The sequence below is a fragment of the Pterocles gutturalis genome, unplaced genomic scaffold, assembly GCF_000699245.1.
Source record: "Pterocles gutturalis isolate BGI_N339 unplaced genomic scaffold, ASM69924v1 scaffold19147, whole genome shotgun sequence".
In the NCBI taxonomy this organism is placed as follows: Eukaryota; Metazoa; Chordata; class Aves; order Pterocliformes; family Pteroclidae; genus Pterocles; species Pterocles gutturalis.
The window spans coordinates 1-21,380 of NW_010113206.1; the positions used below are offsets into that span (position 1 = coordinate 1).

At 49.6% G+C, this 21,380-nt stretch overlaps 1 protein-coding gene across 2 annotated transcripts; it reads right to left on the reverse strand.

The window, feature by feature from the left end:
- Positions 1–4,438: 4,438 nt before the first annotated feature.
- On the reverse strand, positions 4,439–15,967 carry PCYT1A (phosphate cytidylyltransferase 1, choline, alpha). 2 transcript variants are annotated; one of them, XM_010074400.1, is made up of 9 exons: positions 15,944–15,967; positions 15,163–15,303; positions 12,258–12,357; positions 10,116–10,232; positions 8,274–8,425; positions 7,396–7,474; positions 6,503–6,645; positions 5,233–5,421; positions 4,439–4,645 (listed from the first exon to the last, which is right to left on the reverse strand). In XM_010074400.1, exons 2-9 carry the CDS (start codon positions 15,277–15,279, stop codon positions 4,439–4,441), a joined length of 1,104 nt encoding a protein of 367 aa, XP_010072702.1. In that variant the 5' UTR covers positions 15,280–15,303; positions 15,944–15,967. The 2 variants fall into 2 exon arrangements, with proteins under 2 accessions (XP_010072702.1, XP_010072701.1); XM_010074399.1 differs by lacking the exon at positions 15,944–15,967 and adding an exon at positions 15,589–15,618.
- Between the last annotated feature and the right edge of the window lie 5,413 nt (positions 15,968–21,380).

The window sequence follows — 21,380 nt, forward strand, 5'->3', positions numbered from 1 at the left end:
TGGGGAGCGGCCGGCAGCAGAGGGGGAAAGCGCATCTCAGCACGGGGTAGAAGGGTCTGAAACCTGAAAGTCATGAGCCAAAGGGATCTGTGAAGCCGCCTCCAGCCCTCTGGCACTGAATAAAGAAAGATTTGCACTGGTGACCGGGTGGATCCTCTCCTGCCCAGGCTGGAGGGAGATGACTCCACAGGGTGGGAGGGATGGAGCCCAGCCCAGCGCAGCCATCGCACAGGGCTGCCATGGGGTGCCCACCACCCAGCTGGGACACTGGCCTCTGGGTGCTGCTGGCTGGGGTCTGATGGCCAAGTCGATGCCAGGGCAGTGGCATTTTCTCCAAAGACCCCTGGATGGGTCTGGCCTGTCCCCAAGAGCACAGTGGGAGCATCCACACCTGCCAGCCTGGGGCCAAGGAAGGAGCCTTGCAGCACCTTCATGACACAGGCAATTAGTCACTGCCGCCTTACCGGCCTTGTCCAGGCTCTCCTCTACACCTACAGCAGAGGTGGGATGGACATCAGGAGTGATGATGACTTGCAGAAACCACTGGGCAACCTTTTGACCCCCACTGAAGCATCTTCTCACTCCAATCACTGGTGAGGAGGTGAGGAGATCATGACGGGAGCCAGCTGTGCTGGGACAGCAGAAGGGATCTGGCACACACTGAGTAAAATGACTTTGCATTTATTTAGCTACACATAAAAACCCCAAACTCAACTCCAGAACAAGCCAGTGGGACACACAGGTGTCCACACAGTCCCATACAGAGAAACCAGCACAGCAAACACAGACTGGGAACAGCCAGCTCGACGTGGCCGCTGCTGCAGGGTGGGAGGTGACAGTAGGACTGGGTGATGCTGTGGCTGGAGACGGGCAGCAGCACCAAGATCAGAGCCTACTGCCAGGCACCACCAAAACCTCCCCTGACCTGCACCCTGGTGCCCTCCCACCATCAAACCTCTGGCCAGTGGGACACGTTGGGGAAGCGAAGAGTCAGAAAGCCAAAGCTCCCAACTTTTACTTATTTAATTGATTCATTTTGGGGAAAACCCCAGTTTTCTGTCTCACAACGAGGGGTGAAAAGTGACTCAGAGCTTTTTGCAGGTGGGTGTGTTCAAAGTGAAACCGCTCAGAAAGATGCGCTGGTGGTTGGTTATGAGATCGCTAAATTTGACAGAATCCTGGCAACCATACGCAGTCATTACCAACATGACTTTCTAAGCAGAAGTGCTGGGACTCAGCAATCTTGTGGTTTTGACAAGAAGCAGCACCGAGGGAAGCAGCAAAATACAGGACTTGTCCCACCCCCATCAGACAACCAGCCCCAGCCCCTTACCTGCGGCAGGCAGGGAACCCACCTTCACACCAGGGAGCCCTTGGCAGCGAGAAGCCCACCCTGAGGGCAGGGGGCAAGACAGAGGGTCAGTCCCACCAAAGTCACAGCTACTGCCAAGAACCGGACCACTCAGAGTCCCAACCCGCTATAAAACACACAAAATCACGTCAGTGCAGGTGCATGCCATAATCTTCTCAATAGATTAAAGACCTTCTGCTACAGCTCTAAGCAATACGCTGTTAAAGTGCCACGCTCTTCATGTCTGGCTTCTACCAGCATCCTTGGCACCTTTCATCTGTGTCCTGCTGCTGCTGTTCTTTGCCATCGGAAAATCCTCTCCCGGGAGCTGGCTGCTGGTGCCAGCAGCCTCACACCCCTCACCTGCAGAGGAACTGAACCAAGGCTGTCTTGCAGGAGTCGACGCCTCTGGATTTAGCAGCATCAAACTCCAAACATTCTTCAATGCATGCTAGTAAAGTTTTATTTTTCTACTCTACCTCTTACTTCATGCTTAATTCAAGTGTGTTTCCTCTGGGTGCTTCTTCTGAAGAGTGTGGGACGGGTTAGAGGCGTGCAGGACAGCCCTGAAGCAGCAGCACTGGGTCTATCTGTGGGTAGCAAGATGTTCCCGGAGAACTTGGCTCGTATGTTTTGCTCAAAGATCAAGCTCTGTCCTATTCCAGAGGGCAGTGCTGGAGATGAGGCTGGTCCAGCAATCCAGGAGGAAACAAAAAAAGTAAAGGAAAAAAAAAAAAGACTAGTCTGGGATTCAAGTGTCCAATTTAATTTAAGTGCAAGGAGGCAGCAAGGATTATTGGTTACAAGAAACAGCTCTATTATTCCAAGCTACAAGTAAATCATGGCTGGCTTCTTACCAAGCACCCCAGGTTTTGCAGAGACACCAAGAAATACATTAAGGTCTCTACAGAACAAACCATCATCCACAACACCATTGTTATCCAAATTTACAGAACACTGTTGCATAATTTGTGTTTAAAACAGTAGTAAGGCTCTAAAGCAGCCTGGCCTTCGTGATCCAGCTCGGGAAAGCAATGCAACACCCATGCCGAGGGAAAGGTGAGGATGGGAAGGTGGGGGGAAGATGAGGGAAGAGAGAACGCGGGTGATTTAAAGTAAGTGCTCTACCACTCCTAAACCAGGGGATTAACAACTGGCTTATACCAAGTGACCCTTATTTGCTCTTTACAGCTTAAAATCCACAGCAGTCAGCCGTGCACGTCCTTGCTGAGTGAGGTCCGAGTGGCAGACGAGGAATCCCTCTCCCATCCCAGCTCTGGCCTCAACAGAAGCACAGAGTCTCTGTCAAGCCCTTTGGGCAGCGTGACAAAGGATCAGCAAGACAAAAGCTGGAAAGAAGCAGCAGCCTGCTCCTAGCACAGGGCTGCCCTGTCCCCTGGCAGCACGGCATCGTGCAGAGCCTGTAGCAGCACTTGACGCTTTGCCTCCTTGCACCCGCTTTGCCTCCTTGCACCTGCTGCTCCCCGAGCCCCACATCCCGCCCACAGACCTCCTGCAGTATTGCCGAGCGGGCTCCGAGCTGTCCTCTGCTCCCAGCATCGCAGGAGGATGGATACAGGCAACCCAGCCCAGCAGCTCCATCCAGAGACAACCGATATCACAGGCAAAACCAAAGAGAAAAGCAAGTGGGAGCTTCACCGCTACGCGACAGACGGTCCAGTCCCTCCAGCACCGACCTGCTCTGTGCACGGGCACGCAGCACGGGGAGGGCAACTGCCCGCAGGGAGCCGCAGGCCACAAAGCTCACGGACACAACAGCAGGCACGACTTGGACCATGGTTTCAAATGAGCAGGTTACACGTTTAAAATCTTAAAAAGCTGCAGCGCTCTCTGATGCTCTTTCTGGCCTGCCTCACAGAGCAGAGTAAGCGGGCACCGTTTGTGCATCTATTGTGCAAGCCAGGGAACTGTCACAGGGACTGGGACCCTTCACTGGGGTGAAACGTGCCCTCCATCCGTCCAGCCGCACACACCGACGCGGACAGCAGACAGGCTGTACAAATTCACGGTTTTGTTCTTTTAGCAGCAGCTTCACAGCACCAGTGTAAAGGGCTGCTCCAGCCCCTTGAGCACAGCGACTGAAACACAGACACGCACAGAGCACAGCGTTGAGGGGCCATCTGGACAGACACGAAAACTCATCACACACGAGAGACTGGGACAAGGAACTTCTCCAAGGAGTACACACACACATTTCCTACCTGGGCTCTCCCACACCCAAGGAAACACACAGACAGCAAGTGCCCTGAAGCAAAGATTCATTCTCTTCTCTCCAACAGCCACTGAGGGCTGAATTTTAGCTCAAGATTTAGCAGTCTCATTAAGATTAGCTGGAAAGGCCTCTCCCCTGCAGCCTCCGTACACACTTGGAGCCACCAATGCTGCACCTCTAAGATGCTGCGAGTTCTTCCAGGGTGCACCTCCTGCGTGCTAAGCTGGCAGCCCCCTCCCCAGCACGTCCCGGCTGCAACATGCTGGGGAGCTCAGCTAAGAGGCACACGAGCACTACAGGGTCTGCTGGATAGATTCCCACCAGCTCCAGCGCAGCAGAGATGTCTCTATTTCCTAGAAGCTGCTTTACACCACTTCCTGCATGCTCTTGAGGTCACGCTGGTTGAGGAACCGAGGGGAACTTTTGTTTGGCAGAGGCATGGATACTGCCTGGGGGTGGGGGGAATAAGAGGAGCTGAAGGAAAGAAGAGACAGATGGGTCTTCCCACTCTCCCTCTTGCCTGGAGGTTTAACAAGGGAAAAGAAACCAAAACAAAAGCCACGCTTGAGTGCTATCCTTTGCACTTTAAAAGAGTATTTTCTTAAAATACAAAACCCATCTTCCCCCTGGAAACCACTAGAACGTAAACAATAAAAAGGGGATTTGGGGAGGAGAAGGGAGAGGAGGTTTGAATGTGCTTCCAGGCAGCAGCCCTTGCTAAGAGCAGCAGGTGCCTCCGAGGCCCTGTGCTCACCGTCAGCCCTGTTCCTATGGCTCTCCCACTCAGAGTTCCCCAGTGGGTCCGGACTTAGGATTCAGCGATTAGCGGTTCGCAGCGAATCCCGGCTGGTAGCTTAATCCTCTTCATCCTCACTGATGTCATAGGTGACTGCAGACTCGTTCCTGGAGCGGTTGGCAGGCGAGGAAGGAGGCGTCTTGGTCGAAAAGGGCCAGCGGAAGGAGGGAGACGGGGAGCGGTCGTGTGTGGGGCTACTGCTGGGACTCTGCTTGGGGCTGATGGCCTGCAGCATCCGGCCCTTGCCCTCCTTCAGCATGTGTTTCTAGCGAAGGACGCAAGAAAACAGTTAGCATGGCTCCAACAGCGATGGAAACAGACACTATTACAGCTTGTGCAGCATTTTGAGTTGTGTCCCTTCAATGCCTCGTGCAATAAAAGAGCAGAAAAAGCCCAAGCACCGCTCTAGGCTTTGGAAGCTGCATACAATGTAATCATCACCCATTTGCAAGGATTTCTAACACCAAGTGCCTGTGGTATCTCCCCAGCAGCATGGGAGAGCCTGGCAAAAACAAGCAGCTTCAGACTCATCCCTGGCCAGTGACAAGTGACTGCCAACCTCTTGGCTGCTCGGGGGCCTGCAGGACAGGAGCTGGAGTTTACAGGCTGGCTTGTGGGACATGGGGACTTTCCATGCTACATCTGTAACTGGCATTATCCAGTTGGCAAGGGTGAGGGCTCCCTGCAAACAGGCTGCCCAGGCCTGGGACAACTTGTCTGGAGACGGGCAGCACATCGAGCATTGCAACACACTGTAAACTTTTGCTCTGCAGAGCGTGGGCTCCAGAAGCCCTACAGGACTGCTAAGCTCTCCAAAATCCCCTTTCCCCTTTTCCCAGAGCAGCTCCTTACCAGCGCGCCTTCTGGGCCAAACATCTCCAGGAAATTGCCGATGAACTCGCGGGACTTTTCTTCCCACTTCTGAATGAGATCGATACTCTTCTCCTCCACTTTCTGGACAAATTCCTTTGACTTCTCCTCTACATCCTTCACCCTCTTTTTCACCTTATCCACACGCTCCTGGAGGTGATATTTCTTCTCCTGTACAGTAAGCGGTGGGTCAGAATACAGCTCACCAGATCTGAGTGGCGACCACCTCTGCGCTGTGTTATTACACTGAACTGCTGCTTAAGACTCAGCATCTCCATTAGTCTTGTGACACTTCTCCTTCACTTCAGTGACACTTCTTCCCTAGACTAAATGGCAGACACACAGTGGGGCTGTGAGAGACTTTGTGGCAGGCGCTGGCACAGTACACAGAGGGAAACTAAACCCAGAGATAAGCGCTATCTAATAGCAAGGCATGGAAGAGGGAAATATTTATACAACACACAGATTAGATTTGAGTGACCTGCTGTCAGTCTCTTTGCATATCGTGATAGCACAAATCTTTTTGCTGAGTGTTTTTAAACAGAGGCAGAGTTGCATGCCAAAGACAGGACAAGCCGACGTTACCTCTCCTGTTTAATTTTTTTACTTGATTGTATTTTAAAAAGTAGGCATAATATCCGAGTGATTAAAAAAAAATGTTTACAACTTTACTTCCAACATCAGAAGTGTGTTCTGCCATGTGTACTGCTTGTGGGCTAAAGAGCTGCTCAGCACAGGATCTGAGCGTGTCCTTCTCTCCTACTCAAACACTGCAGCTCCGGGAAGGGAACAGTACAGTGAGAACAGGATCAGATCTTATCCTAACAAACAACTCTGCCTTAGGAAGGTGGCTGAGGGAAGAAGAGAGAGATGACACACAGCAGCTGCTGCCAAGAACAACGAACACTTCATTCAAGAAAACATGCGTTTTGACACACACCCTGTCTCCAGTTCTTTCAGCAGGTAAAACGTCACCATGTCATTTCTGACAATGGAGCAGTATTAGCAAAAGCCCAGGTCCCCTGGGCAGGTCCACTCTACAGTTTCAGGGGTGGAAGAAGTCTAATTTCAGGGGTGAAAGAAGTCTAATTTCTACTCCAAGGACACTGGTTTGGAGCAAGTGCTTAGCTCTGCACACTGGCCATTTACTGGCATTTGTCAGGACTGTGCTACTGCTAGGCAAGACTCTACATCCCCACACTCTGTAAGATTCTGCTTCACGCAGCATGTGGTCAGATACACTTCAACTCACGTTTATGAAGCTGACGTTAAGCTCTTTAGCTGTGTAGCCCCGCTGCAGGTTCCGTCTGGCATAAACGTCATAGTCCCGCACGATCCGGGTGATGATATCTGACGTTGAGATCCCCTCAGTCCTCTGAGTTGGCACAAACATGCCTAAAGTTGGGGAACAGGATGCAGGACAGCTGTAGTGAGACACATGGCAAAAAACTGTGGCCACCTCTATTGGGAAACAACCTCTCCTGTCAAGATGTCATTCCCTAACTGTCCTCACACCACCAGGTCTTTGTCCTTGAATGTACAATACCAGGGTCCTCCTTTCTGCAACTACGAGGAATACCTAGGACTGACGTAAGGGTGTAAAAACCACATCAAAATACCATGTCTCCTAATGAAAAGATCTTCACTTCAGCTGGTTTAAAGACTATGGACTATAATCTACTCCATTTAGAAGAGTGTGGTGACAAGGACAGGACAAGGGGTCCCACAATTTAGTGGGTGGAAACATAACAAGCTCTGACAGCTGGGTTTGGATAGATTTAAATAAGCTGCACCCCCATTAAGTTTTACACCACTTGTCTAGAGGAGCCACTTTGCGAAGTTCACAAGATTCTCTACTTGTAAGAACCTGTACGCCAAATTGTAGTATTTTTCCAAAAGGTGGCTGTTATACACAATAACTACATTGGAAGTAGGAATTCATGCCAGGCAATGCTTGGCCTGGGACAGGGAACAGCCCTGGCTTTATGAAGTGGGGCCCATGGCTGGGTTCCTTCCTGCCCTCAGAGCCTCCTGGGCAGACCTTCCTCCCAGAGGGGCACAGCCACTCCTCAGGCATAATCCTGCCGTAGAAAAACAACAGCAAATCTTTGACTGGAAGCCCTGGAGAATCTGCCCCAGACCCACCTGCTTCTTTTATATGCTTATAAACATCATCGCTGCCAGCAGAAGAATAGGGGATGTCATCGTGTGCAACAAAGTCGATCTGGAAATTAAGCAAGCAATGTGAGTCATTTTATTTTGACCGTGCAGGTCTCCTGCTTTCTGTCAAAGGAGGTAACTTTTTGCTCAACATCTCCACGCAGGGGTGTGACAGAGAACAGCAAGACACTTTGTTGAAAGGCAACACAGAGCAGTCCCAAGCTCTCGCTGGCAATTGCATTTCAATCTCCTAAGCACGTGCCAGAGAGGAAAGGCTGGGGCTAAGGACACAGCTGTTTAAGCTCCACGGAGAAATGGCAACAGGGGGAAACTAGTCAAACTCCCTTGGAGACTCCTTCACAGTCAAAAGTAATTCAACAGATGTCAGAGACTCTTTTCACTTTATCTTACTGACTAATTAAAGACTCTCAAGATGGCTTGCCTGGTCTCCTGCTGCAGGGAAGCTGATGCAGATCTAAGCTGCTCCTGCTGTAAACAGGGAGTTGGACCAGACACCCTCCAGAAATCCCTCCCAACCCATGTTATCCTCTCCCTACTGCATGTTTCACACCAATCTGTAACAGCATAAACTTCTCCTGGAACAGTGAGAAAGACCTCTCAGGCTTTTTCACCATGTCACAATCTCTACCTTATTTTAACATTACCTGCTAGCTCAGCAAATCCTTCTAATCTCCCAAAAACCCACTCGATTCCCATAACCCAGCTCATTCTATATTTAGGGAGTTTCAACAGAAATGGGTTGCTCAGGCAGAGGTCACCCCCGTGGATGAATTATTGCTGTAAACAGCAAGCACAGCCAGAGGCTAACCAAAATTCAGAATGGAACAGATGTCCTAAATTACCCTGTGCTCTGCCAGGAACTCGGGGGTGAGCGTCCACGGCGCATTTCTCACCACTTCGTCCACGTAGCGACAGTGCTGCACAGCGTCATACCGCTCGTTTTCACTCATTACCGTGAAGCCCTTGAAGTTATGGGTTAGCTCATCACTGCAGACTGAAAAAACAGGCAGAGAAGAGTGAGCTTGAGGTACCTACCCCAACGCTTTACAGCTAAAGGATGTCACACACACCCCTGCTCAGCCAGGCAGGGCCAGCTGCTGGCGGAGGCTGGCGCTGGCCCGTCCAAACACAGCTTTTCCAGCCAGAAAGCACCAGGAACGGGGAGACAACAGAAGACAACTCTCCTGTATGAAACGGCACCCGGTGCTCTATCGGGCAGAAACCTGCTCATTGACCTATGAATGTCTCAGGCCTGGAAACAAGCCCATGAAAAAAAGAATTCTCTAAGCTCCTTATTTCATAAAATGCCACACCAGTCTAGTTATTGGCCAGTTGTATTAAAACAAAGGGTGAGCTCGCAGCAAATCAAGTTAGCTTAATTATTCTGTTCTATGAGAAAGTAAATGAACAACTCCTCCCAATCTGCAATGTAAGACATGGAGAAGGAGGGAGTTTTATTTGGTTATCAGTCTCCAAAGTAAACAAGGCATTACCAGTCTCACTGGTATTGAATGTATTTAGGTTCTAGACAAACAGATGATAAAGAGCGGGTGAGATCGCTCCCAGCTTAGAGCTAATGTTCTCTTGGGCTGTGGCCTCTCATGTCTCTGTTCCCGGTGCAAGGGAGCAGTTCATCGTCCTCCACCTCCTCACCAGTCTCCCAGCGTGGTGACACACTTTGCTACATCAACATGTGAACAGTTTGGCCTGAAGTTATTTTTCTGTCGATGTACATAGGGATGTTTTTCTGCCTGCAAGATTTCTAAGCTCGGAGCGTTTTGTAGGTTGGAGCAACTACTTCAGCTCTGCTCCCTCCCTTCCCCTTCCAGACACGACTGCAGCACGCACACGAAATGCAGAAGTGCCACTATAAAAATACCCTCAGCAGCGACCGAAACTATCATCAGGAAACAAAACGACACGAAGAGATTATGATCGCCCTACCACAGGACCAGAGTTCCATTTTGTTTCAGGAAGCTAATGGTGCTGGAGAAAACTAGTTGGGTGTGTGTGGGTGACACACCTCCGCTAGATCCCGCAGGCAGGCAGCAGGATACTCCCAGCATCATCTAAAGACCTTTGAACCTAACAGACGAAAAGGGGAACTCTTATCTGGAGAAGTGGGGCTCACCGATTTCCACGTGGCCAGGCACATGCCCAGGGAACCCCCGTCATTGCCACACTCCAGCGGGACCTGTTTGGGACCAGCTATAGGCAATCCCCAGCAGAGAGCTGGAGTGGGAGTGACTTGGAGGGTGATACACGTGACACAAAGCTCAACCAGCCACGAAGGGGCTGTTCCTCATTCTGAAACTGTCTCATTTAGGAGGCAGATGCTCAGCTGCCCCTAATATATTTTGATACTCGGATGTGCAACTCACTGGTATTTGTCACAATGTAGAGGTGTCATATTAGACCAGCCTGATCAGAAATCTTTTCCTCAAGCACTCATATGGTACAGGATATTTTTATATATATATTTCTATATATATATCTACTTTCTGCAGACATACTAACTCTCAGTCTACTGCAGTAAAACTCCAAGAACATTTGGGATACTGGCTCCCACTGCAGCCAGTAAGGCCACAAAGACAGAGACCCTGCTCTGCCGTCTGTATGCACGACCACGGGTGGAGGTAAACTCTGCTCCTACAACAGCCAAAATCAACAAGGTCACTGCTTACCTCCGACAATGAGGTATGTGTTTGGGAAGAGGTTCTTCGCTTGCATCAAGGCCCGGGCATGTCCGGAGTGAAACAAATCAAATATTCCATCTGCATAAACTCTCACAGGGCGATCCACTGTGCCAAGGAGACAGAGAGAGATTTGTGAAAACACCTTCCTGGAGAAGCAGCTGCTGCTCATCCCGGCATTTGGGGATCTCCTGAAACTCACGGGGGTGTTGCAGAAAACTGGCAGAATGCAGAGCCATAGCTAGGAAAGAATTGGGAAGAGAAACGCCCGGCTCTCTGCCTTCCCACGTGGAAACAGACGCTGTGAGCACAGAGCTGAAACACAGCCACGTTCAAAACCAGACCCAAAGCCTACCACATACCCACCAGAACAAGGTGAAGGGAGACCAAGGGAAAAGCAAACCCCGAACATCTCCCTCCTACAGAAATCCAAATGCAGCATTAACTTTTTGCACAGCAGTGAGCTACCAGAGGGGAACTCAAAACCCCAGCTGGGCTACTGAAGGAAAGGCAGATACAATTCTGCTGAACCGCTGGCACTAGCAGCTAAATCCACAGACAAGGAGGAACAAAGTTTTCCTCAGGCCACCTATACCAGGGGAAATTGTAGCCCTTCCCTTTGTGGTCAGCACAGAGGTAAAGTGAGGGAATGTAGCACAGCCACATAATAGCAGGGGACCCCTGACTTCTGCTCCCCTGGGACCACACAGGACACTCCAGCTCTCCTGCTGCTGGTAACAGCAAGCCACACGTTCTTGGTACCCAACAAACCTGGGAACGGCCTGCTGCTCTCTGGCCCAATCCAGGCAGACTCAGGGGAGTGGTATGAGCAGAGGCACAGCAGAGCTGCAAGGAGGAGGAGGCAGAGAGGAGATCCAGCAGGAGAGCTGAACCCCCTCCTGGGTCTGAGCAAGGCCCTGAGACAGAGCCTGGGAGGCAGGAGGAAGGCTGGAGGCAAAGACAAGTTGTTAAATTCAAGCCAGAAGAGTCAGTTTGAGGACAGCCTCTTACAATCACTTTTCAGCAAATCCATCTCAGTCTGAAGATGCCAGGAGGCTCTGGAGAGCCAAGGATCTGGAGATCTGAGACTGCAGGAGCTTTCTGTTTGCCAGAAGAGGGCTGGTCCCGGCAGGGCTTTAGTAAAGCGCAATCATGTTTTGGAACCTGGCTGGGACATCCTTCCCTCTTCCCCCATACCTGCAGCAGCTACAGTTTCCCAGCACAGGCACAAACAGCAACAAGGAAGCATGCAACATGCTGTAAGTCTTATCAGGCAGGAGAGCCATCGCTGTTGAAATTAGAGACCTTTGTGCAGCCTGTGGAGACTTTCATCTGGGAAACTAATGCAGACTGTGAAAAGCACTGGATTTCCAGACCCTCCTGCAGGAAACCATTGCCAGGTCTCAATGTGAGCTGGCTTGTCTCTCAGCAGCAGTCAGGGAAGTAGAAGTGTGGCATTTTTATTTTTTTGGTTTCCATAACAGAGAGGCCAAGTAAGACAGCACCAGGTACACACGCCATTTGGCAAGAGAAGGCAGCCATCCTTCAGGAGTCACTCCTGCCTCTGCCTCTCCTTTGCACTTGCAAAGAGAACAGCCTTTTCTCCCAGCCTGGTTTAGAGAATAAAAGGACATGTTCTTGTTGTGGGGTTGGCCTAATGTGTTTAATGACACTGACTTTAATTCAAATCCAGGCTAGAACGGGACATTCTGGACAAAGATATATGATGGTCTTACTTGCCCATGTCAAATTTCAGAAAAGATGATTTTTAAAATGGTTAACTTTAAGCTGCCTCTGTAAAAGTAGTACAGAAAAATGTTTAGCTCTGATACTACTCTATAGCTGTCAGTGGCACGGGGAGAGGTAAAACACAAGTATCTCTCTGCTTCAAAGAGTCTTACTGGTGAAGGTACAGCTCCTCACACACACAAGCTCCGATTTCAGTTGTACTGGCAGGCGCAGTTTCAGGTGGGAACAGTTATCTGAATACCAACACATTAACTAAGCCATTGGCTGCAAACCTGGTCTGACACACAAGGTTGGTTTGGTCTCGGAGATATCAAAATCACACCCACCCCCCAAACCCCACCATTCATACAATCTCCTCCCAGTCTGGTTTTTTTTTTTACTTACAAGGGGTCCCTCTCATCGCTTCTTCATATGTTACTCTGACGTACGGCTTGCTGTAATCGATTTCCACTTCATCTGAAAACGGAGCCGGTTCCCTCAGTCCCTAAACAGCCAGAGAAGGATCGTGGTGAGAACAGAGGTGAGTGCAGGATGTAGCGGCAGCACGGCGACTGCAGTGTCCTAGTCACCGACTGACTCACTGTGCCTCTGCAGGATTCAAACACACGTACTGAAAGACTAGTGTTCAGCCTCAAAACAGCCCTGCAGGGTGATGAGCCTGAGTTTAGTGAGGATGAGAGAGAGGAGAGTTAAGAAGATGGCAGCCACACTGGACCCAAGAAAGCTGGAGGCTCAGATCCACAGCTGGGAAAACCAGATTTCTGACAAACAGCAGCTCACAGCAGCACAAGCCAAGCACCATCAAAGCTCACTGTCACAGCTCCAGCTATGCCCACCCAGGCAAGAGCATGACTTTGCTGAGCCTGAGTGCTTGTGCTGTGATGTAGGAATTGTAACAGCTCCTCAATTTGAGTACAGGAACGAGCAGAAAAGCAATGCCAACAGGAGCACAAATTCCCAGGGAATGTGTTTATCGTCACCCATTTCTGAGCCTTACACAGTGAGAGGCTGACCTCAGTCTGCGGCAGAATATCTACAACCGCCGCAGGAAAACCCCTCTAATCTGCTAGCTCGACCACAGCTGTGTGTTTAATCAGCAGCTGAAGTCCAGGTATCATTTCTGGTCTCCGCTGAATGGAAACACAACATCTGCCCTTCCCATAACAGAACAAACAGTTCAATCTCCATCCAGCAGGAAGGTGCGAGGCAGCAATGGACTCGCTTTTCCTGAGCCAGAAGACTAGGAAACAGGCTTGCAGATCACCTTCAACCTGTAAAAAGCTAATCAGCAGTTTCCCCTCTGGCTTCCTGTGCCATGGCAGCATCCTGCCACAGCGCCCAGCACCACTGCGAGCAGAAAGACCGCTGCTGTTATTGCTAATGTCAATCCTTATTAGAGCGCTCAAAGTGAAGCGCACAGGAACGCAACCACGGGCTGCTACGTTCAAGCAAACTGATACTGCCAAAAATCTCCTTTAACTTACTGAGGCTATAGTACCCGTGTTTCACACACAGCTCCTCTACCAGGACCCTTACTGTTGGGTTAAGGGCTGCAGGTCTCTCTTTTCATCACTGTCATTCTCTCTGGGACTTGTGAATAAAACCAGATTCTTTGCAGTTCAATTGTCACACACCTGATGCAAAGCTAGGAAGAAAAGCACTGAAAAAGCCATCAAAATTATCACAAAGAAGTGCCCTCGAAAGCTCCTGCCACAGTCTTGCCCTCCTTCTGTACCACCTAAGAGGGTCAGGACTCAACTCGATGTGCACAATACAACAGGTTTATGTGTCAGCAGGCTTGTTACTACCACCTGCTGCTGAGCCCCCCTGCTTTAGGGGAACACTGCCAGCCAGCAGTTCAGCTGGGAGTGGTAAAAGCTTCAAGGTAATGTCCCAGTTAGGCAACACTATTACTCTTGCTACAATAAATACATCTTTCACAAAAGGAAGAAAAAAATAATCTTTCCTCAGGAGGTCTGTGCTAGCCCTGCAGCTAAAAAAAAATGGCTAGGAAGTTTAGAAAGTGGCTAGATAGTACCTGTCCTGTGCTGGTCATAGACAGATGCTTTATGTCTAACACAGGACAGACACCAACTTGAAGAGCAAGAGCTTCCCATGGAATAACCCGTGCGCTTCTCTTTCCTTATGGAAACATGAGGGGTCTCCAAGAGGGACAAGGTGGGTTTTGACAACAGTCAAGGATTTAAGGCTCTGTGGGATGAGCCGTGCAGCGCCTCAAGCCTCCATTCCCAGTGCGTGTCTCCCCAGTTCTCACTGCTGGCGCTGCTCGTGCTTTGTTACCATCTGTCAAATGCCCTGGGACAGACCGAGGTATTGCTGAAGAGCAAAACGTTCTTACCAAAGAGGAAACCTGCAACACATCACCGTATTTTGCCAAGGACTATGACCCCAATATGACGTGGCAGGGATGGTAGCTGGCTTTTGAAAAAGATAAGGACAGAACAACTAGAGCACAAGTGATAGGCAGGACAGCTCCAGGAAGAGGGCAGAGAGGAGCTGTAAAAAGCCCATCACCGCAGTATTATGGCAAGGACAAGTTAAAGTCAACTCTCTACACTGGCATTAACTGGCACAGACCCCCTTTAGAAGAGACCCACTGGCTTTAGCTTGTTAAAGCCATCCCAAGATTGATCTAGAAGGAGAAATCATCTTGGTTTGGTTTTGTTTGTTTTTAATTAACACTCCCGAGGTGTCAGCAACAGAAATGCAGTCTTCTGCCAGACCAAGAGAAACAAATGAACAGTCATTTTCCCAGTTTCAAACTGTGGATTCAATAGATTGTTTCTGCAGGTGCTTACAGCCTTCAGACCCTCCTGCAGCTCCCCTGACTTGAGCCGGACTGCCTTCTGCAAGGTGCCATGAGCTGCTGGGTGCTTGTTTGGAGTATTCCCCCATCCCGCTGCGTCACTTAAGAAAACCCACTTGTGAGAAGCAAATGTTTATTTCTCCATTTCTAACGTGTGGCTATCTATACGCATGCCTGCTTGGGTTCAGCTTAAGTGACTACAAACAAGCCGGACACACCACAAAAGCAGCTTAGCAATGCTTGCCTCAGACCTAATTTAAGCCCACGTTATAAGTATGTTGTTAATATGAACAAAGGAAGATTTTAAACTGGATTTGCAAGAAGGAGAGCTACAGTCATTTGCTTCTTTCCCCCGCCTTGCTTTCTCTGTCCACAGAAAAACCATCACATTTATCTTTCTGCTGTTAAGGTTCAACGTCCTAATCTCGCAGGAACCTAAAGCTCCCATCTCTGCTTACTTACGAATGAGCGTCGGGACATCTTTGGAGGGATTCCATCCAGCTCTGCCGCCCCATTGGGGCCAGATCCATCTTTTCTTCTCTTTCGGGAATTCAGCCTGGAGGACGTTGGTGGCTCCATCTTGCCAAGCACGTCCAGTAAGAACTGAATAAAATGAAGGAGAGGGGGTGGAAAAAAAAAAGAGGGAGAAAAAAAAAAGATATATTTCTCAGCTCTTCCAAAGCAGAAACAGTCAACAGCAGGCACAGTGCACAGAAGGTCAGCGCAAAGACACAGCCACCTAACAAGGGGCTTAGCCAGTCGTACTTGGCATCAGCTGCCAAGGCTTGACAAACAGTGCCTGGTGGGAATACTGAATCATTTAATGCAACTCGGAGCTGTTCTAAAGAGAGAAGCGTGCAGCAGTCAGCTGGCTGGAGAGAAACTCGCAGAAGAGTTGCAATGCAAGTTATAAATCATTACTACAAGGCTAATTATGCTCTTTTAGTATTTGAAAAGCAACCTAAGGATTAAGGCATGCCCAGTCCGCATTCAGCCCTCCCCCATTCTCACTCGGATCAATGCAAACACTCTTCTACCCTTCTGTGCCCTCCTCTCACCCACCAAGCCAGCGGGTGGGCTGCTGCATCCCTGTCCAACCCCGACGAGAGGAGGGAGCAGGCTTAAGCTGAAGGAGAAGGGCAAGGGAAGGAGCACAACCCACTATCATAACTTAAATAACAAAGCTATTTGCTTTGTTGTTTGTGTAAGACCAAGCTGCAGCTCCCCAGTGGGGACAGTTCACCTTGGGATGGCTGCCACCATGCTCCCCTCTCGTCCCCTGTCCCCACTGCAGTGGTGACTCAGCCGATGGTGAAGCAGCTGCTGACACCACAGCAGGGCACATGTACTTCTGGCACTCGATGTACCAGGTTGTAATTAGTGGTGCTTCAGCTGAACTGCTTCTGTGATGAACAGACAGACAGACAACCAGTTTGGGACAGAAATTGTGACAGCTATCTGGAGGTAAGCCATCCGTGCTTTTGAGCTGGGGTCATTGTACCTTCCTAAAAGGGCCCAGGAGCGTTAGGAAGCCCAGCACTTCACACAGCTGAAGCAAAGCTGGGCATTTATAAAGGCATGGCAGCAAACGTTTCCTTTTCAGCTGCTGCAGGAGTCAGAAATAGGTGCCCGATTTGCAAAGTTTATAACTAAAGAGCAGTGTTATCTCTCTTGCTCACTTGAAGCGTGCAGCTCTCCGGTGCAGCAAATGGCACTTCTGCCACTCCCGGGAGCAGCATGACCCCTCTGCCCAGGAATAATGCTTATGTGTGAGCCTCAACATCCTAATAACATGAGCCATGTGGAATTTAAAACATCTCCCCACCCACATGCAGTGGGTGTGCTGGAACTCTTTAGGTGGGGCAAGTATGAGGTATGAGAAGGGGCAGATGTCCCTCTGAACACCACCCCTCTCCTTGACAGAGGGTCTCTGTTGGGTTTTCCTGCTTGGGACGAGCTGGGAGTGTCCTCAGGAAGGGCTTTGTGAAAGAGAGCTGTAATGAAGCAGATCTAGCAATGGGACTTACTCCAGCGCAAATGACTCCAGGTTAAGGAACGTTCCAAAGTAAGGAGTCAAATGCAGTTTAGTAACACGTGAACATCCTGCTCTCCCCACCTGCCATCAACAGGATGATACCTTACCAACAGCATTAGGGCTAAACACAACTGACCTGGTTTTGGGCTACGTGCGTATAAGTATCCCACACTGCTCCGCTAGACCTAACACAATGCACTAGGAACAGGAAAAGAGAACCTTACGTGAGTGGCAAGCCAAAAAAATACTGTGGAGAAGACACAAGTGACAGTGAAGAGCAGCCACAAGGACATTCCAGAACTGCATGAGCCATCCAGCACTCACTCCGTGATGCCTCCAAGTCAAGTTTGCCGAGTTTCTCCCATTCCAGTAATTAATTTACTATTTCCTAACAGACAAACATATGGGAGTGTGTAAGAGCAATCTCGGGAAAAAAGAGTTTGAAGCCCTGAGCTCCAAGTATTCAAACACTTAAGCAAACATTTAACTTCCAGGTAAGATCTGGGCTATAAATACAGCAGCTTCCAGAGTGCCTCTGCAAAAACACAGGGTATGACACAAGTCGTTCTTAGGTTTTGCAAGGTGGCACCTTGCAAGCACGCTCTGTATCAGTTACTCACTTCACCACTATGATCCTAGCAGAAACCCCCCAGTTCACAAAAAGCAGCAGACCTCTGCCTCTGGTTCAAACAACCCCAGTGATCATGGGAACAGCGGGGCGAAACAGCAGATCTTCTTGTTATTTGGTCAAAGTAACTTCACTGTGCTTCAAGTCACCTGTTGGTCTCTGACCACTCACTTTCCTTCCCTTCAGAGAGAACTAAGAGGTCTGTTAATGTGCTGAACGCGGTCATTCTGAACCCCTGTCCAGCAAAACACGACAAAGCACTGCCAGAGGCTTTGGTGCTGAAACATGGACGTAGCAGCCTCCACGCACAACCAGGTAAAGCTCTTCCCATGTGAGCTTGACCCGTCAGAGCCCCCAGGCTCCTCTGCACACAAGGACACTCTGTGCTGAGTTACCGCCAGCACCTTGCTGCTGGGTGCAGAGCTCAGGGCCAGCCAAGAGCTGCAGGTTACGGCAATGGCAACGCTGTGCTTTATGCTGATGTACAGCAGCGCCGTCCCAGCCCAGGACAAACCTCCAACAGCTGCTTCCAACCCCCCCGCACACCCAACCATCTGCCTTCCTCCACTCTAACTCACTTTTCCGTTTCTCAGGGTATATGTAGTCAAATGATGGCAAACAATAGCTTAAGCGAACGGACTGGCTTCCCATTAAATAAGCAGCGGTGGTCAGGCAGCACCAGCCACCCCAAAGGATGGTGTAAATACGCTCTGTCTGCTCTGGTGTTACAGACCAGATGTTGCTGAAGGAGCCTCCGTGGCATCCAGGGAGTTGGGCTGGGCACCTCCTGAGTGACGCAGCTCTGGTAATTACGCAAATTAATACAGAAATTAAACAACAATTTCCCTGCTCTTCAGAGCTTTAAAACCTCTATCCTGTAGCTAGTGCGTTTCTGGGAAGTCCTCCCAGCACCAAACTCATCTTCACTAAAAACTGGGAACACATTTTTAAAAACACACTTACTGCGATAAAGCCACTGATCTTACAACATTTCATTTTGACCCAAACAACTCAAATAGCATCCCAAACAATTACTTACCAACAATGGGATCCAGCATCTGTAGCTGAGCTTAACACAGCTTTGCTTCCCCAAATGCATAAAGCACTGACTGTTCTAAAATTAATTACATTTGCAGCAGATGGAGGAGGAAGAAGAGAAGATAGGTCTTAAAGCTCATTCTGAAAAACTCCAAGATTAAAAAAACAGGCATAACCAGAAGAAAGAGCGGTGCTGTAAAATATTAACATTGTTCCATTTTGTCTAAGGCATCGCCCTCCTGCATTACTGAGAATATCACAAACGGCTCACTAGGAGCGAAGCCATGGGTAACTCACAGTCTCTGCGCCGCTTTAAAAAGCTCCCAGGGCTTTGCTTCTGAAACTTATTTCTTTGTGCCCATCCCGTATCAAAGCAGCGCCTTGCACCACCTGCCAGCTAGCTCACCTTGAGTTGTATGGGCTCTGCGAGGAGCAGCCGACTGTCGGGAGGGAGGAGTTGCTCTCCCTGCCAGGGAATCACTCCTCTCAGTCCCCAAGTGCAGATATTGAATTAAGGAGGGGAAGCGGATAAAGGGAGAAATAGGAATTTTCTTTGAACTGTGTCAATAACAGCCTTCAGAAATCATCCATCGCTCTGCTGAGAGTAATACTACAAAGCTCAAGTCATTTCCCCCTGAAACACAGCCACTCGTGGGAGGGAAGAAGGACAAGCATTGATTCCCACAAAGAAAAAAAAATATATAGGCAGGAAAGGAATTTAAAGCTCTTCCCTTTGTGTGAGTTAACTACACCATCATCCCAACTGGAATTTAAACACCACACCAAAGCTAACACCTCTGGCAGATGGAGGAGGTCAGAACAGGTGCGGCAAATTTTCTTGCTTAGCCAAAGCCTCATCTCTCTGTCGGCATCTTCACAGACTGTACTGGTATTTTGTTTAGCCTTGGTGGGTCAGAGAACTGCCTGCCTCACACTGCACCGGAGAAGCAGACCTGATACTTCTGCACCCTAAGCACAGTGAAGGCACAAGGACCTGGCCCATCTGCATTCTTTGTCATTCTATGTCCCGAGAAATTCCTTGAAGAATATTATCTGCAAACCTAGGTGCAGCAGCAAGACTACTTCTGCTTTTCACTTGCAGATTTATCTGCTGAGGCAAAATAAATCCTGCTACATTAACTCGAACCCTGTGCACACCAAGAGCTTACTGCAACAACCCAGTAAACGCTCCAGCCCAAGTCTGCTGCATTTCTCACCCACCGTCCGAGTCAGCACAAGACCCAGCGCACTGGACCAGCCAGCTCCCAGGCTCCTCGTCTGTCACCGCCTGCTCCAGGCTCCCCTCTCGTCCCTCTGAACTTCGGAGCTGGCACAGTCAGATGTGGCTGTCATGTGCTGCTTTGCCTACAAGATCATTCCACTTTACAAGAGCCAGCTATTTCTCTTCTGCTGACTCATCTGCAGGCAAATACTACCAAACTTTGCACTCTGCCAGCTGTCCGCAGAGAAGAATTGCCTTGACACATGGACTGCACGTAAGCCAGAGCCTCAGGGAAAAGGAAGAAGTCCTGTCACTTCAGATAATTCCCCTGCCAGGCTGTAAATCACCTAAACATCTCTGCACTCCTTGGTCATGGGGAGAAGGGAATCCTTTTCACCCTGCTCTCCCCCACCTCCAACCCCAGTTTACGATTAATCTTACTGGTGTGAATCCCCGTAGAGATCTGTTGCAGTCAGAAAGACTCAGAAGAGGTTAATGACAGAAGACTCCTCACAGGGAGGAACTGATGAAAGCCTGTTTACAAGATGAGGGTTAACCCGTACACAGTGACTGGGAGAGACTGGGATCTCTCTTCAGCTTGTGTTTAAAAATCTTGCCCAATCTCCAAGGCAACTCCATTCCCAGCCCAGGCTGGTGAGACCCACATTTGCCCCAATCCCCAGACTGAGAGCATCTGCTTAAAAACCGAGTGCTAATGGCTGCGACCCAGCCTGCTCACCTCCAGAAGACTGCACCTCTCCCCAGCCCGCTTTCTCTCACCACGGTCAGCACCTGCTCTCTCTTAGGTGGTCTAAGCGCTCAAGATCCTTCTAAAGGTTACTGCAGGATCTGGCAGGCAGAGTCCTCCTTACACTTAAAACAGAGGCTGCTTCAGCTGCTCCGGGTAAAACAAACCCCCAAGCCTTGCATCCTCCACTGCTGCAGGCAGGCTGATAACATTTCCCCAGGTATGCTGAAGATCTGGTACCCGTGTCCTGCCATCAATGAAAGGATGCTGCTTTCCACCAACAAAGTCCCAAATGGCTTAAGATAACTCTAACATCACCACAGCAGCGCTGCTATGAAATGTACACAAAAAAACCCAGAAACTGCTGGCAAGACCTTCCCCGTGAATTGACAGCCCTTCCGGGTACACCGTAACCCTCAGGCACTGGGACAAAGGCTCTGCTGGTGGGGCTGGGCAGTGGTTCTGCCCTGACTTTTGTGTTGCATTGTGTTTTGTTTTTAGAGCTTAAAAACAGAGCTTTCTGAAACTGCAGGAGAAAAATGTTTTTAGTAGGTTTTACACATCAATAGCAAATCCTTGCCCTAACAATGACTGTTCGTGACTCATTCTACAGTCACTTCAAGACAATTCCAATCCAGATCTCGGATGAAGAAACTTCCAAGTCATGAATTTTAATAGTTGTGTATAGAGAGGAAATTTCTTCAGGAAATAAAGCACATGTATTTGCCATCAGAATTTCAGAAGCAAACACGGTGGCAGTCCTCAGACCCTGGAGTGGTGTGGATGGAAACCCAGCAGCACCTGCTCCCCACCACACCAGCCTTCACAGGCTGCGGGACCCGGCGCTGCAACAGCACCCGGAGGGGACAGAGGACGGAAGGCCACCTGCAGCATCCCGCACCTCCCTCCACAGCGAGCCAGCGCATCCAGAGAAGCATCACAGCTCTCACAATTCCTGCAGACTTTAACTCTAATTACAAAAACCATTAATCAGCGCAGCCAGGACTTT

Bases quoted from the DNA above. Each gene is read 5' to 3' on its own strand.
- PCYT1A (XM_010074399.1), bottom strand. From the start codon at position 15,618: ATGATTTATAACTTGCATTGCAACTCTTCT. The intron at 6,646-7,395 runs GTGGGTCTGGGG...CCCCAACTTTAG, and splicing joins TAAGCATATAAAAGAAGCAG to GCATGTTTGTGCCAACTCAG. The intron at 4,646-5,232 runs GTAAGGAGCTGC...GTCCTTCGCTAG, and splicing joins TTGGCCCAGAAGGCGCGCTG to AAACACATGCTGAAGGAGGG.